This window comes from Ptychodera flava, chromosome 6 (assembly GCF_041260155.1).
Source record: "Ptychodera flava strain L36383 chromosome 6, AS_Pfla_20210202, whole genome shotgun sequence".
Lineage (NCBI taxonomy): Eukaryota > Metazoa > Hemichordata > Enteropneusta > Ptychoderidae > Ptychodera > Ptychodera flava.
Window position 1 is genome coordinate 7,647,540 of NC_091933.1, and position 16,851 is coordinate 7,664,390.

Below are 16,851 nucleotides of genomic sequence, written 5' to 3' on the forward strand. Positions count from 1 at the left end.
TGACCCTCAAATGTGAGTTTCATACGCTCCACCAAATTTTTTGCAACATTTTGTACTACTCGGTTATATTCATCTCCCATTACTTCGAGATCAAAAACCAGGTCGAAAGTATCTGGAACTAAGAGTACTCCGCTTTCTAACTTCGGACATCGTATGATAAGTGTCTGGCCTGGATCTGCCTCACTTGGATTATGAGCAATCACGTGATGAGTTCTTTCTGACTTTGTTCCATTCGGTATTCGGTTGGTGAAAGTCGGTGATAATGTTCTATCGTACCCCATTTTCGTGTAATGTATATAGTAGAAGAAAAAAGAAAATTAAGTTTCACTTCGTGTATATAATGACTTAGAAGAAAAAATCACATCTTTACATAAATATTTCCGTCTGACTGAAAGATAAATCGATTGCCTGTGTCGCGAATCAATCGAAGGACCCAATATTCTTGGAGATGATGAGCCTCTTGGTCATCCTCAGTATCCTGGAATACAGCTATGAATTCTAGTCGCTTAAAGAAGTTAGTCTTTTGACATTCCTTAAGAAAGCTAATATGTTATGATATAGATTATCATCTTTGAGTCGGACACCTGGATTTGCTCGAAGTATATGTCGATTTACTCGTCGGAGTTTGCACCATTCCAATTCGACGACGGAGAAACCAAACAGGTCTTTATTTTTAGAAAGAAACTTTGCAATATTCTTTTCACCAAACATGTTGATGCCGTAGGGGTGTCATATATTAATACATAATTTTATTTATAATGACTAATGTTAATCCAGTCAAAAATATCCATAGCTGTTCTCCAACAAATCCAACCACCGATCCTGCTGTTTTTAATAGAAAACTGACAAGGGAGCCGATTAAACCTGGTATTGCAGCAGCACTTTTTGCGGCCAATGTTTTTAACCATTCGCCAAATTGCTTTACAATTTCTTTCGCTTTTGTATATACTTTGGGCGGACCTGAACCTCCTGCGTTTGCTCCTCCTCCCCCTGCTCCCGCTCCTCCTCCTCCTTTAGTCACAGCCAGGGCAATTGTTGATATTGTCATTCCAAGGGCAGTCAGTATTGCAGCGATTGTAATACCATTTCGTTTAAATAGTTCTGTCAGCTTCAGCTGAGTGACAATTCTGGATCAGAAATTACATCACGAAGAGACCTAGTCGACGCCAGTCTTTCACGTGCCCCACTGATCATATCATGTTGTACTTCAATTCGATTATTAATTTTAGCTAGTCTTGTTCTGAGTTCAGGTGTAAGTTCTGTCTGCTCTGACATAATTTTATCTCTTTCACTGTAAAGCTCATCAAGACGCATATTTGCCATCTTTAATTCATCAACAAAAGCTCTATATTCAGGGTTTAGATTGTTCCATTGGTCGATTTTATTTTCAAAAGCTTGTATTTTATCTGCATTACCGGAAGCATCTTGCCGTAACTCTGTCAGTTCATCTTTGTATATACCCATGTCTTCTGGCGTCATCTTCTCAGCCGGTATTTTATCAGCTATCACATCTTTAGAATGCGATGTATGACTCACATTTTCGGGCTCTGCGCTAGAGCGACCTCCTAATACTTCTCTAATAAATGCATGTCCTCCTTTTTCACTCCTTAATGTGGCTAGCTTATAAAATCCACCTCCTCTGTCTTTAGACAGCTTGAGGTCTTTATAATACAGCTTTTCGTCCCTAATCTCAGATTCCGTAGCCAATACATTTAGTGCATCCGGATCAGTAATTTTATTCTCCTTTAAGAATTTATTAGCCATTCTTAATTTTTTATCTACTCTAAGTTCAGTCAAACGACCCACCTGCGGGCTCCGCGCGCTTGAGACGGCCTGGGAAGAATCGGCTTCTGCAAAGGTATCATCATCATCATAGAAAAAGTTGTTTCAGCAGTAGCATCATCATCATCATTTACATTTGCATCATCTAAATACTGGAGTGGTATATCTTCTCCTCCTTCTGCCATATTGTATTTCTATATTACTACAATTATTTTTTATCATCCCTTACATATACAGTAAAAAATGCACATCTCAGTTGTTGAAAGCGTTGAACAATTGGCCGACTATATAGAAAGAACAAGTGCTGCATATCGACGAAGTTATAAATTAATGGGTCGAATTGATATGGCTCTCAATATTACTAAGGGAATTCTTGTAAGCTCTGCTGTAATAGCAGCAATTCCAACAGTTCCGGTACTGTTAGCCTTAACTCCTATACCAGGTGTTGTTATTGATGTAATACAAGGGAAAACGGGTGTAGCAAAGAGACGAGAGAAATATAAACATTATTATGTTCAATATAAACAGCTGCTTACACAAATACAAGAAAAAGCTGCAACAACAGAGGCTCCGGGGTCAGAACTTATTCAGGACATATTTCATCAGGCGCTAGAAATACAAAAACAAGAAGGATTTAGTCCACCTCTGGAAAGATACCTAAGACATTATGGATTGAATGGATATGAAATTTAGTTCGTACCGATAGGAACTCTCGTGTTCAACATCAGCTAGACTCCGCGACTGACTGACAACAGGGGTCCCTTTATATAGGCTAGTTTGATGGTGATGACTCACACGGAATTTCCCGTACATGTTTATACATGTTGTGTATTTAGGTCAGACAGAACAAGTTTCTACATGTCCACTAGTGGTCCGTTCTAATACCCAGTGAGTCATAGCTACTGTATTGCGCAAGTTCCATTTGGAATGTGAATGACTCAGCAGGGAATTTCCCCGCTTAGTTCAGGACAATGCACTGCTGCGCCAGCTGTGCGTGAGTTCGTATATAGGTCAGGGTCATACTTTAGTTACATGGATGGTTAATTTTTCCTTCGCTTCATGTAGATAAATGAATAAAATGGGGTGTAAAATTCTTATTAATCCCAGTTGCCCACGTTTACTTTACTACTCGGGGATTTCAAGAGCAGCGCCAATTCGCCTCGTGACGTCACCGACACCGCGCCGACATTCAAGATACTGAAGTCTGCCCCAAGCGCATTGTTCTTGTACTTGATACATCTGGAAACATGGCAATGGTTAGCATTCTCAAGCAAACTTCCATCTTCGTCAACCAAATGAGGGCGTATGTGAATGTTTCATTTCAATTGTCGTATTCTATCACGGTCTGGTTATTGCTTTAATGTCATGATGACTTGAAGACTTCCAAAGAATATTCTATTGACTGCCTTCATTGTCAATTTCACAGGTTTGTGTCTTGGACTTTATCGCTTATATTTTCATTGTCTGTGTATTTTTTTCTTATATCCTCATACATTTATATTCATTTGAAAGGTTTGCCATCGAATTCGAAAATATCCTTATAAAGGATGCAGACATTGAACAACACAAGCCATAGAATTTATGAACAGAGCAATGTTCGCATCGTTCTAGTCCATCTTTGAATTTACTAGGTTCTACATAAAAATAGCACAGACATTTGAAAGTGAGCTTTATTGCAGGGCTGTGGTCAGACGTCAATGTTCTGTTACCAATTCAGTTAAAATAATTTACGCTCCAACTTACATTTTATGTAAAGTCAAAACTTTCCGATGTTCATTCATCCGAACCGTTTGTTCTTTCAGAACGACCGCATTGCCAAGCTGAACCAACTTACAACGAAGTACATTCGGGCAACCATACCTGACGGCAGCTCCGTCGGAATCGTACAATTTTCAAGTGTACCTACCATTCGGTCGTACCTTAGGGAACTCAACTCTGATAGCGATCGCGAAGCAGTAGCAAACCTATTGCCAACCACAGCTAACGTTCTGGGACCCACTTGCATCGGATGCGCTTTGCTATCGGGTGTACAGGTAATGTTCGGCCCCAGGGAATAGTTAAATAATAACACATGAGAGCGAGGGCAATATCACGATTTATTGCCTGCCCAAGGGATGGTGGTCATGATCGAAATATTGATGATGCCCGAGCCGTAGGCGAGGGCATCATCATATTTCGATCATGACCACCAGCCCGAGGGCAGGCAAAAAATCGTGATATTGCCCTAGCTCTCATGTGTTATTATTTTTATTACACCGAAAAAGCAAACATACATGCGAAGACACGAAAAACACAAAGACTTCTTCGAGTACAGTTCGCCTTTCTGAGTCCGGACCTCAGCGTAGATGTTGTCATTGCCGAGTCTATAGCGTTGCCGCTGAAAGTTTGCCCTCCTCGGTGGCGTATCAAAATGTGTTATTTGTTGCTTGCTTCGTCGCTAAACATAGAAATTGCAACCCTTGTTGCCATTTTCGTTCGCTTGCTGTTTACTTGCATCAAAATATCGTTTATCTTTGCCGGTGAAAGCTCTGCATGACGTTTTGCAGCCATAGTTGCCGACTGCAAGTACAAGCGCTAAGCGAACGACAATTTGTTAGGCGCAGAAAGGAGGCGCAGTAAGTAAAATGACGTCATCCATGTAATATCAAATGCAGAGGGCATCATCAAGTTCGCAGAGGGCATCATCACGTTCGCAGAGGGCATCATCACGTTCTTTTACATGTCACGTGAGTCGTGTTTAACCAATGGCAGTGCACGCTGAATGAGTGAGATGTAATAATTAAATAATAACACATGAGAGCGAGGGCAATATCACGATTTATTGCCTGCCCAAGGGATGGTGGTCATGATCGAAATACTGATGATGCCCGAGCCGTAGGCGAGGGCATCATCAGTATTTCGATCATGACCACCAGCCCGAGGGCAGGCAAAAAATCGTGATATTGCCCAAGCTCTCATGTGTTATTATTTTTATTACACCGAACAAGCAAACATGCAGAGAAACAAAAACACAAAGACTTCTTCGAGTACAGTTCGCCTTTCTGAGTCCGGACCTCAGCGTAAAATGTTGTCAGTGCCGAGTCTAGGGTTGCTAAAGTTTGCCGATCTCCTCGGTGGGGTATCCAAATTTGTTGCTAGCGTAGTCGCTGAACACAGAAATTGCATTCCTTGTTGCCATTTTCGTTCGTTTGCTGTTTACTTGCATCAAAATATCGTCTAACTGTGCCGGTGACAGCTCTGCATGACGTTTCGCAGCCAAAAGTTGCCAACTGCAAAGTACAACAAGCGAACGACAATTTGTTTTGCGCAGAAAGGACGCGCAGTAAGTAAAATGACGTCATCCATGTAATATCAAATGCAGAGGGCATCATCAAGTTCGCAGAGGGCATCATCACATTCGCAGAGGGCATCATCACGTTCTTTTACATGTCACGTGAGTCGTGTTTAACCAATGGCAGTGCACGCTGAATGAGTGAGGTGTAATAATTAAATAATAACACACGCCAGCAAGGGCAAGATCACGATTTGTTGCCCGCCCAAGGGATGGTGCTCATGACGGTAATATTGATGATGCCCCAGCCGAAGGCGAGGGTATCGTCAATATTACCGTCATGAGCACCACCCGAGGGCAGGCAACAAATTGTGATCTTGCCCATGCTAGCGTGTGTTATGAATTCTATTACACCGAACAAACACTGTTGTTTTGAAACTTTGCTTAGAATGCAGTCAAGTGGCGATTTAGACTCGCCACAGTGAAGCGTTCTATTTGTTGCTCTATCGTAATGCTACATGAAGTTGAAGGTCAACTTAAATTAACATCTATAAAGAACACAATTGGAACTAATTTGGGATAATTGGATGATGAAGTAATGTCGATTTAATCTACAAATGTTATGTAATCTGCTTTTCGTTTTACATTACACACTTGTTTTTATGGGTAATGTGCGATATTGCAACAATCATCTATATGGCACCTAACACTTTTGAGAAATTTGCAAAACATGAAAATCCAATAATCCAAATTAGTTCCAATCGTGTTAAAGACAAAGACAGTGTTGTTAAAGCTTTCTCGTTTAATCGTTACTGTACTAAATGTCCTCTACATCAGGTCCAGCTAATTTCTTGTACCTTTTCAAAAAATTCCAAGCAAATGTATGCAATGATGTGGTACGCGCAGAAAGGACGTGCGGTATTCCAGAACGTTGTAGCGGGCTATATCACTGCACGCGACAGTGCTATATCACCTAAGCCATGTTCTATCACTTTTTGTTCTATATCACGTGAATGAGGCTCAGCCAATCACAGTACCTGGATAATAAGTGAGGTGTAATAAAACGTTATATTCTTTGTGGAAAGAGTATAGAAGCTTACGAGGCACGATTGTCGTCAGAAATCGGCCAGATTTGTGACGCTGACTAATGTTGTTGTTATTTTTTATGTTTCTTTAGGTTTTAGAATATGGCGAGAAAAGCGCTCGCGGCGGTATCATCCTCCTTATCAGCAGCGGAGAGGAGAATCGAACACCTGACATCGCATCTGTCAGAAATGAAATGATAAGCAAAGGAGTGGTCATCGACACGGTAGCTTTCAGTAATGGGGCCGATGAAAAGTTACTTGGTCTCTCACAGGACACCGGGGGATTGTCGTTTTTCTTCTCGGATACTGCCGACTCAACCGGTCTCAACGATGCATTGACTGCTACCATCAGTAATAGAGGAGGGGGAAGTTCAAGTACCCCCATACAGGTAATCGTCGTTCTGTACAGATTAAAAGTGCCTAAAGGTAACAAAACAGACTAATTTCCGAGCAGGAGCGAACTATGGAACGATCAAAATTTGCTTTATATGGAGTTGGCTGAATTTGTTTCATTACATTTTACAGGTTTGTCTTTACTTCTTTCACAAATCTTTAAGTTGTATCATGAGGTCAGCAACAGAAAGGTATAAAGATTAGTCAAAGCCCCAACGAGATCTCGAGACGATGGGGAACTAGCGAGCACTCCATAACATTCATGGATAGTACTTTCTACTCCGCTGCAGCAGATGCCAATTCTGTACAGCAAGTGTGCTTATGCCATAAATTTACATTTATTTATCGGGCGAAACGTCATTCTGAAGACGATGAACAAAATGTCTGGCGCTCAAAATGACATAAGGCTGCGTTCACAGCTAGGGGGCTGCAGGAATTAAGGGGTATTCGAAAATTTTGGGGGTAGTAGAGGGGGACTTAAGTTTAATAGGGCGGACCTGAACATTTTTCCAAGGTTTGGTGGGTAATGAAATGAAATTTAACAACTGAAATTTAACAAATGAAATTTAACAACACTTTAATGTCATCCAATTGTTTTAATGTTAGAATAATTAAACAAGATCTAGAACCATTTTGTCGCATTTCATTACTTTTGTCTCGAAAAAATCTAAAAATGTATGAATTTTCGTTTCAAAACAAACATTTACGCCTAGTACCGGGCCAGAAGTTGCAACTATTGATAATTTTTTCAATAGTTCTATGCAGTATGTAAAATACGGTTGCTTGCTGTCTTTCTACAGCATGCTGAAACACGTAATATTCAGTTTGTTGACTAAAGCCTGCGTAGATGAATTTAGGTGTTAATTGAATTAGATTCAAGGCTGAAAGTCATTTGTCAATGATACATGCGGGCTGCATATTCACAGGCTGTGTTGGCAAGCTTAACACTGGACAGTTCAACACGCTGTAGGGAGTAGAACAAGAATGCAGTTGTATAAATCGAACAAAATTAATGTCAAAATTATCAAAGTTAATACAGCTATTTCTCTGCTACTGCCTATAGACAGTGTCACTGTCACTGCATACCGGCAGTGACAGAGATCTGACTATGAAGTAGCTGAAGAAGAGTTTGGGTCATGTGACGCTCATGACAGTGAAACATATACAAGTACACAAGATCAGGCCAGAAAGCAACATATGGAAGACCAGGAGACTTGAAAGTTATTAGGGATTTTTGAATTCGGAAATATGAGAATAATCAAATATTAAAGAAAGAATAAGGGTCACCATGCTTGATATTCTAAATTTTCACATTCTCATCGTTAAAAAACACTTAAGTAAAACTTTGCACAATAAATACTTTCCTTTTAATGAAAAATTTGTGACTAGATGGAATTAATTTAATTTTAATAAATTTACCAATATTACACCAAACATTTCAGAGATTAAAACGTTTATTTGATGGACCTTCCAGTATTTTATTTTTGTAAAACTTATAGAATGCCAGGAATTCACAGTTTGCATACTCTTTCATGATCGTCATTTTGTTAATCTTCAGCAGATGCCATTGGCGTGGCCAGATCGAGTTGGATTAACTCAAGTAGGCTTTGACTGATAAATCGAAAAATGAATCAGTTTAAGAACTTGCCTTAGGAAGATGGTTCTACAAACTACTAATAACCGGTAGAGATGAACATCTGCGAGCAGAACTGCCTAATACGTGACATTTTCTTTGCGTGCATGCCTAATACATATGCGGCTATATGACAACTTGACAATTTTTGAGGATATTGAGGGGAATCTGAAAAAAATAAGATGTCAATCACGATTCCTCATTCCCAAACCGTAAGTTTGTGAACGCAGCCTAAATGATAAAAAGACAGTGATTTTAGCCATTTTACTTTCCCTACAGTGGTAGGTGACTATCATTTGTTTGATATTTCTTTCAGTTACAAAGTACAAGAGCCACCATTTCAAATGGCAGCGGGAACGGCAAGATTGGTGGGGTGACTGTCATCGATGCTACCATCGGCAGAGAGACTAAGTTCTTCTTCCTCTGGGAAAGTTCGCAAGTATCAGTGAAAATAAATCGGCCGAATGGAGGCACCATAGATTCCACTTCCCCGGAATACACGGTTGACTCAAACAACAAGATGATAATTGCAGATATACATGGCATTGCCGAGGTAGTAATTGAACTTGAATACGTTATTGAACTACTGTTAATCGCTTACTGGCCCTCATTAATTAAATGCCCACAATGGTATTGATTGATTATTTATATTGATTTTCATCTTATAAAGTGATACAAAATATATTAGTTATTTGTCGCTGTTTTTGATCGGCTGCGGTGATAGGCCTACTGAGAAAAGTAAAAGTGAAATATAGCGCCCGTAAGTTTTCGAAGTTGTTTGGCGTGTTTAAAATTTTGATCTATCGTTCATCAGTCCCTCCCACTACTAATCCATATATTTGTCCCCGAAAAACACACTGAAAAATAATACGTAAAATTATTATAGAGAAATAAAATTTCGAAACCGAACCTCGACGCCAGTTATGTATACTTTAATAGTAAACGTCGGGCCATTTGTCCCAAAGATCTTCCATCACCAGTATCCGCGGCATTGTTTATTTTTTTACTTGTCCCCAAGCCCGGAGAATGGTCCTACGAAGTGTCGGGTCCAGATCAGCCTGTTGAGATATCTATACAGTCGAAGAGCAGAGACAATATCCAGCCTATCCGAGTCACCTCAAAAGTGGGCGAGGTGTCGATGACCAATTCGCAACCGAAAGTGAACATCTACGCACAGGTAACTCGTGGATACACCCCCGTTCTGAAGGCCACCGTCACGGCCATAGTAGAGAGACCGACTCCGCACTTCCCAGTGTTCCTCAATCTCCTTGACAACGGTGCAGGTGCGTAATTTCATGAAAGAGAGTGCCTTTAATTGCTTTTTATTGCATGGTAAGAAAGCAGAGTTTACCCTATTTGAAATGTTGTCCTCTTTCTGAACACATCGTTGCTTATTGAACGACTCAAAAGAGTTATAGTCCATTCATTGCCGGTTTCCGATGCATTCGCAGCTTCTAATCTCTCCCTCCATCCGATATTCCCTCAGCAAGAACTGCTGGCATTGCTGGCTATATAAGAATTCGCTTAGCCTGGCTACACTGAGAAGAAAGCTGTATTGCGCTGAAAGCTATTGCATGTGAGAAATTAAAGTATACCATGTATATGTGCAGGCCCAGTTTACAACACTAAGGAAGATATAGAGCCCGGTTGTATACTATGCAACTTTGGGTCGTTAGGATCACCGCCTCTGGTGGTAGATTTGCGGTAACCCGTTACTTTTTTCTCAGGCGTTGACATCAGCAAGGATGATGGGGTGTATTCGGGCGTGTTCCTGGATTTCGTAACATCGACGTGTCCTAATTGTCGTTACAACTTCAAAATGAATGCCGAAGACCCGTACAACAAGGCAGAAGTTCCTTTCACATCGGCTCGAGTTATTAGGTCAAAAGCCTTACCCAATGTTCCACGTGAGTGGTCAAAATGTATAACAAAGGATAGGTGGAGTTCATGGATATTGTATATCTCATCTCAGAAATATGTGAAGTTTATTTCAAATTTAGATTTCATATGAGGACACTCTTTCTCTAAAACGTAGTATAATTCACACAATGTTATTCACAGAGTGATATGATATTGTAAGGATAACTAAAACCAGATGTGAAGTGAATGTGCTCACGTGTTTTACAGCAGATTCATTAATAGTAATACGCTTGACAGAACAATCAGATATCTGTTATATCACTATAGGTAGCAGGTTTTATCAACTTCGCACAGTACTCTCAGAGTTTAATCACTAAATTTAATCACTGGCTGCCGCAAATATGATCACGTATCTCGTGTTTTAAGATCTCTTCACTGGCTCCCAATCGAGCGTAAAATTGAATTCAAAGTCTTATTATTGGTTTTTAAGGCACTTCATGGTCTTGCCCTTATCTATATTATTGACCTTTTAACACCCAGGAGTAATGCGCACCGTCTGCATTCTTCAGATTTGGGTTTGCTTGAGGTTCCGTTCACGAGGTCTTCTTTCATATACAAACGGGCCTTCAGCCATGTCCCTCCGCGTTTATGGAACGATTAACCGGCTGATATTAGAAGGTGCAATACTGTCAATTGTTTTAAGGAACGTCTAAAAATGCATCTTTTCCGCAAGGTTTTTAATTAATTGTCTTTTTAAAAATATTTAAAATTTCCCTGTGTCTATTTTTAGCGTCAAGAATTTGTTTATTTTTTTACATTTGTAAACCATTTAGAGCATTTTAAGGATTTACGGTATAGAAAAATAAAAACTTAATTAATTATAATTACTCAATACAAAGCATTATTTAATATGCATATAAGTTGTTAATTAACTTGACACTGCTCAATGCTTCATGGGACAATTAGATATCCACCATATCAACATTTGTAGCACGTTTTTATTAAAGTTAATGCTTTAATTTTAGAGTAATATCACTAATATTACAAAGTTAATAAAATATGCAAATGAGCCCTTAATTACCTTGACACTGTTTAATGTTTCAGGGCACAATTAAATATTTATCAGATCAATATCTGTAGCAGGCTTCACCAAATTTGGTGCCGTAATTTTAGAATTATAAACCTAATTACAAAGTGTATTAAATATGCAAATGAAGACTTACTTAACTTCACACTACTAAATGCTTTACAACAAAGTCAGATATCTGTCGGATCAGTATATGCAGCAGTTTTCATCACATTTGATGCAGTTATTTCGGAGTTATATGACTAATTATAAAACTTCATAAAATATGCAAATGAGCTATTTATTAACTTGACACTTCTCAATACTTCTTAATACAATTAGATATATATCAGATCAATATCTGTAGAAAGTTTCATGAAATTTGATGCTGTCATTTGGAGTAATATCACAAATAACAAAAGTTAATTAAATATGCAAATGAACCCTTAATTAACTCCACACAACTAAATGCTTTACACCACAGTTAAATATCTGTCGGATCAGTATCTACAACAGATTTCATCACATTTGGTGCAGTTATTTTGGAGTTATATGACTAATTATAAAACTTTATAAAATATTCAAATGAGCTATTTGTTAAACTTGACACTGCCAAATGCTTCTCAGTACAATTAGATTGTTATCAGATCCATACCTGTTCCATATTTCACTGAATTGTGTGCCGTAATTTCAGATTGATATACCTAATTACAAAGTGTATTAAATATGCAAATGAAGACTTAATTAACTTCACACTACTAAGTGCTTTACACCACAGTTAGATATCTGTCAGATAAGTATCTGCTGCAGATCTCATCACATTTAGTGCAGTTGTATCGGAGTTATATGACTAATTACAAAACTTCATAAAATGATGAAATAAGCTATTTATTAACTTTACACTGCCCAATGCTTCTAAGTATAATTAGATACATATCAGATCAATATTTGTTGCACGTATCATCAAGTTTGGTGTAGGAATTTCAGAGTTATGTAACTACTAACAAAAGTTCATTAAATATGCAAATGAGCAGACAATTGACATGACACTCACAGTATCACCATAATGTTCTGAGATTGTCATCTGTTAAAAGTTTCATGAAATTTTGTGCAGTATTTCTTAGTATATGTCTAAACTGTTATTACCGTCTCCATAGGGAAACCATTGTACGGAAAAAAATGATATTGCATATCTTCATTAATATACATGCCACACTACCCAAAGTCTAATCAGTTCTTGCAACTAGTACATGGTACCTGTCTACTGACTTGAATCTGATCAGGCGTTTTTGAGTTATCATGTAAACAGACAGACAGACAGACAGACAGACAGACACACACACACACACACACACACACACACGGACAGACAGACAGACAGACAGACAGACAGACAGACAGACATAGCTATGACATTAGCCCATGTGTGTAAACACGTGAGCTAATCAGTAAATCAATTTATCAATCGACTGATCTCTTTCGTCTTTCATATCTGCCTTCATTTAGCACGCTTTATTCTTTTGTAAATATAGTTCAGGTAATTTAGGGCTTTTGCATTTTGTCGCACATAAGTTATTTCACACGAGTGATATTATAAGGTTATTAGCAAAATATTAGGATTTATGTCCGAGTTCATCGTGCAGCGGAGGTATTGCCCGAGACGCGTAGCGTCGAGGACAATATCGAAGCGTACTATGTACGAGGACATAAATCCCGGTATCTTGTGAATAATCTTATTATTATACACCTTTTTAGTCCAACTTTACCTGGAAAAGTCGAAAGTTAGGCGTTTTTGTGTGGTTCTCGCGCACTGCACTGAGCGATCGCCAGCAGACTGGGAACGCGTTCAGCGCGTCCGCTAAGCGCACAGAACGAAATTTCAACCCGCGCTGCGCAGTGCGCGTGCTAGAAATTTTATTCAAGCAGCATAATTTCACTCAAATTCACCGGTTTTGGACTGACCATAATTTACTTTGTGAAGTACTGAATGTTAAGAAGTATATATTGTTGTAAGAATGTAAAATATTACTTTCATTTTCTTCGTGTTGACGTAAAGGTGTTTTGAGGTCAAAGGTCAAATAGCGTCCAATAACACCTAAAGTTATTATACTCCGCGTCAAAGTTATTGGACTCCGCATCCTCTGATAGCAAAATATACTGTACGACGAAACTCCATAGGTTACAGACGTAGGTGTATAATAATTTGATTTATTTCATCCAGCTGGACCCGTGGAGGAAACGAACACAAACAACAACACCGAATCGACTGGACAGTTCCACAGGGAGATGTCCGGAGGTGTGACACAGGTACCATTTACAAACGGTACAACCGATGTTTTTCCACCGTCCAGGATCACCGATCTTAGAGTCACCCAGACGTCCTACGAAGATAGGACGATTACACTGCAATGGACGGCACCCGGTGATGACTTTGATGTAGGAACAGGTGTGAGAGAGTTTTGTCTTTCAGGGGTACCTAGTGACAGGGCCATGAGTTATATATGTGATCTTTGAACCATGCTTTTCCGTTGGTGAGTAAAGTTACCATTACAAGCGCTACGAATATTTAAACAATCCATTTGTGAGTATCTTTGTGCGGAGTTACTTGATGCTTTAAGAGTCATAATAGCAGTGAAATGTGCAATTACAGCACTAAAATAAATTTGTAACCGGTGCAAAGTGACAAAAATTGTTCGAGAAGGGAACGTTGTGTCGACTCCAAGAATTACCCTACCAGATTTGTTCAATTTTTGGAGATAGGGCCTCTACGTAAGCGTCGTAAACTAACAAAAGATCACTCCTATGAGAAAAGAGCGTAGTCATGTTATATTATTTTACCAATTCTGGCAGAATTTCCAGTTTTTCTACTTAACGCTAGTTTCAGCTTACAGTTGCTATCGCAACGATAAACACAATGGGTTGTGATCATGACAAAATTTTATTTTATGTCCAACTTTTTGGCAGAATAAACAGAAAATATACCTGCCCGTGTCTAACACAGAGTGTGTGAACTGTTTTCATCAAGGATAAAATGGGTTTTTGAATTAAGTATTTACTCAATGCATAGTGGTCCCACTAGTGTACATATCAAGTGAAAATGCTTTCGTATTACTAATCATGAATCAATACTATTATTGACAATGAAAGCATCGACTGTGCGTCTTTCTAATCTTAACCTCTTGCGCAACACCAAGGACTGTTAGTAAGACTTTATAACATGGAATTCCTTTTGTATCGACAATTTTCGTGCATGGTAGGAATTTTCCACAGTCCCTTAGTACAGAGTTGAATGTGCACACTTTCTTGCTTGTCCAGAAGCAAGTATACACTTACAATCGTACGTTTTACGAATAAGCGAGAATAATGCCAACTAAATTAACTACTGTGTATTTTATTTCATTTTCCAGCCCAAGAATATGTCTTACGATACAGCGTCAATTTCACAGCCTTTGCGCAAGATTTCCTTGAAGGAGTTCAACTCACAGATGACAACGTCACTGCAGGTAATAACCTGACATCTCCCAAGCAGTTCGGATCGGTCGAAACGGTCACCGTACTTCTATCTGATGTAGTCCCGGATGTCACGTATTTCTTTTGTGTCAGCGCGGTGGATGGCACGGGGAACGAGGGGGCGCCGTCGAATATCGTTTCAGCGAGGTTTCTGTCGATTCCTACAGTCCCCCCCACCACGTTCTCAAGTAGCACTACAGAAAAGGCGAAGGATGATGATTCGAAAGATACTGTAATAATAGTAGTAGTAGTAGTAGTAATAGTAGGAATAATAGTGCTAGTAGTAATAGTAATAGTTACAAGAGTACCTAGTTTGAACAGAATGCTTCGAGACATCTTCCATATGAGAATAGAACCCGTCCAAAATAAGTCGTATGCCACCAAGGAGACTTCCTCTTCGTCCTAGAAAGACGTCTCAATTTGATAACAAATTAAATGTATAATTAATAGCGCTGTCCGGATATTACGTTATTTTATCATTTATATGCAAAAATAAATATTATACTGCTGCATTTTCCGCTTGAAAGACGAATTTAAAAAACTGCTTGTGTTACAACGGATCACAAAACCATAAATTTCACAAATTTCTTGTCAGGAAATTTATTTTTGGTTTGCAATATTAAAATTTTCCTTAATCTTATACAAGATTTTTATGAAATGGCAGATCATTGTCATGACATTGGATTCAAACTTGGTGCGAATCTATTATTACCCAAAATGGATACCTACGTGGATCAATTTGCAATTTCGTACATGGGTACAAAATTTTGGAATAATTTACGGAATATGAGTACATTAAGATACCATAATTAAGACGGTGATTGTTAGAAGAGTGTAGTAGTGAGAAAGTTAATACTGTACATTGAGCACTACATGGTGGAACATGGAATGTGAAAAAAATTAAGAGAAGGGTCAAGACTCGATTAGCATTTAGCTATTTTCTGGTGCCATATTTGCCTTTTTCCTATTTTAGTTTTTTATATGTAATACTTAACTTGTCAGACAATATTAATTTTCAAAAAAGGCAATAAAAGAGTTAATTTCAGCTAAGATTACCAGAAAAAAATGACCCAAAATCAACATATACAAAAGTTTACCACAATTTGAACAAACTTAAGGATGTACGATCGGAAAAAGTAAAAGTAATGTCAATTTTTTCAAATGGGGATTTTTGAATACCTACATATGTGAATAGTCCAAAACTGGGAAAAAAAGATGGGGTCACCGTGCTTGTTTTTTTACAAAATGACATTAAAAATTCACGGTTTTTCACAAAATCACTAAAAATCAATAAAACAGGTCATAATTTTCATATTTATCACATAATTGCATTTTCCGCGTTTACACTGTAAAGGAATAAAGAAATTATAAATCTAAGCTACTTTGAAGAATTTACTTGCATTAAAATTGAGTTAAAAAGTCACGATATTTATTTTTTAACCAAAATTGCAACAAATATGCCCCAAATTTTAGGACTGGGAGAGGGTAATTTATTAATTATTTATAGTTTCTACTAATGTCAATTTTCTCAAACTTTGCTAAATAATAGCTCTTTTTGTGAATTTTTCAAAACCACATTTTGTTTAGTAGGTCACCGAGCTCGATTTTTCACAATTTTGCAAAATCTAACTAGGATTTACAGGTTCTGGCGATAAACCATGCTCTCCCGGGTTCGTCGCACGAGGGCGCTTTTCAAATGCTGCTGACCTGCAGTGGCTACCTGCAGTGGCTTGTCCAGACATGGTCATGATTCAAGCCTACCTGTAAACTTTAATGAGAGGGAAATGACAGAACAAAGCAAAGACTTTTAGGTTCTTTTACTTTTAGAGTCAATATATTAATACAGCATACAAAAAATCACGTAATATTTATTGCCGTGACGCTTATCGATGGGGATTTTATAGGTTGACTTCGCTGCGGACTAAGTTGTCACACACTAGGCCTACGTGGAGCCAGGAGCCGAGGCCGTGAACTTCGCGTTTCCCAATACACGATGACAATCGTAAAGGCAAGCCCGCAACTGACACAAGTGTCAAGATTTTCGGCTAGTACACTCAAATCGACAATGCGACGGCCATTCTTCCATTCTCCGGTAGGTCTACTAGCAACACTATCATTGGGATTATAACCACGACCTCCTCTCTTGTATAGGGCTGTTCACAGTTTACGTCACTGTTCTCTCATTAATATGCAAAAATAAATATTTGTCCGCATTTTTAGATTACGCTTTTGAAAATTACGCATGCAAGAA

General features: G+C 38.6%; 1 protein-coding gene across 2 annotated transcripts; it reads left to right on the forward strand.

The window, feature by feature from the left end:
• Positions 1-2,918: 2,918 nt before the first annotated feature.
• LOC139134716 (calcium-activated chloride channel regulator 1-like) lies at positions 2,919-16,395 on the forward strand. 2 transcript variants are annotated; one of them, XM_070701689.1, is made up of 8 exons: positions 2,919-3,038; positions 3,585-3,815; positions 6,231-6,527; positions 8,481-8,717; positions 9,183-9,447; positions 9,892-10,071; positions 13,312-13,536; positions 14,498-16,395. In XM_070701689.1, the coding sequence occupies exons 1-8, from the start codon at positions 3,030-3,032 to the stop codon at positions 15,004-15,006; spliced, it is 1,953 nt and encodes a 650-aa protein (XP_070557790.1). In that variant the 5' UTR covers positions 2,919-3,029; the 3' UTR covers positions 15,007-16,395. The 2 variants fall into 2 exon arrangements, with proteins under 2 accessions (XP_070557790.1, XP_070557791.1); XM_070701690.1 differs by having other exon boundaries at positions 13,312-13,621; positions 14,498-14,606.
• The last annotated feature ends 456 nt before the right edge of the window (positions 16,396-16,851 follow it).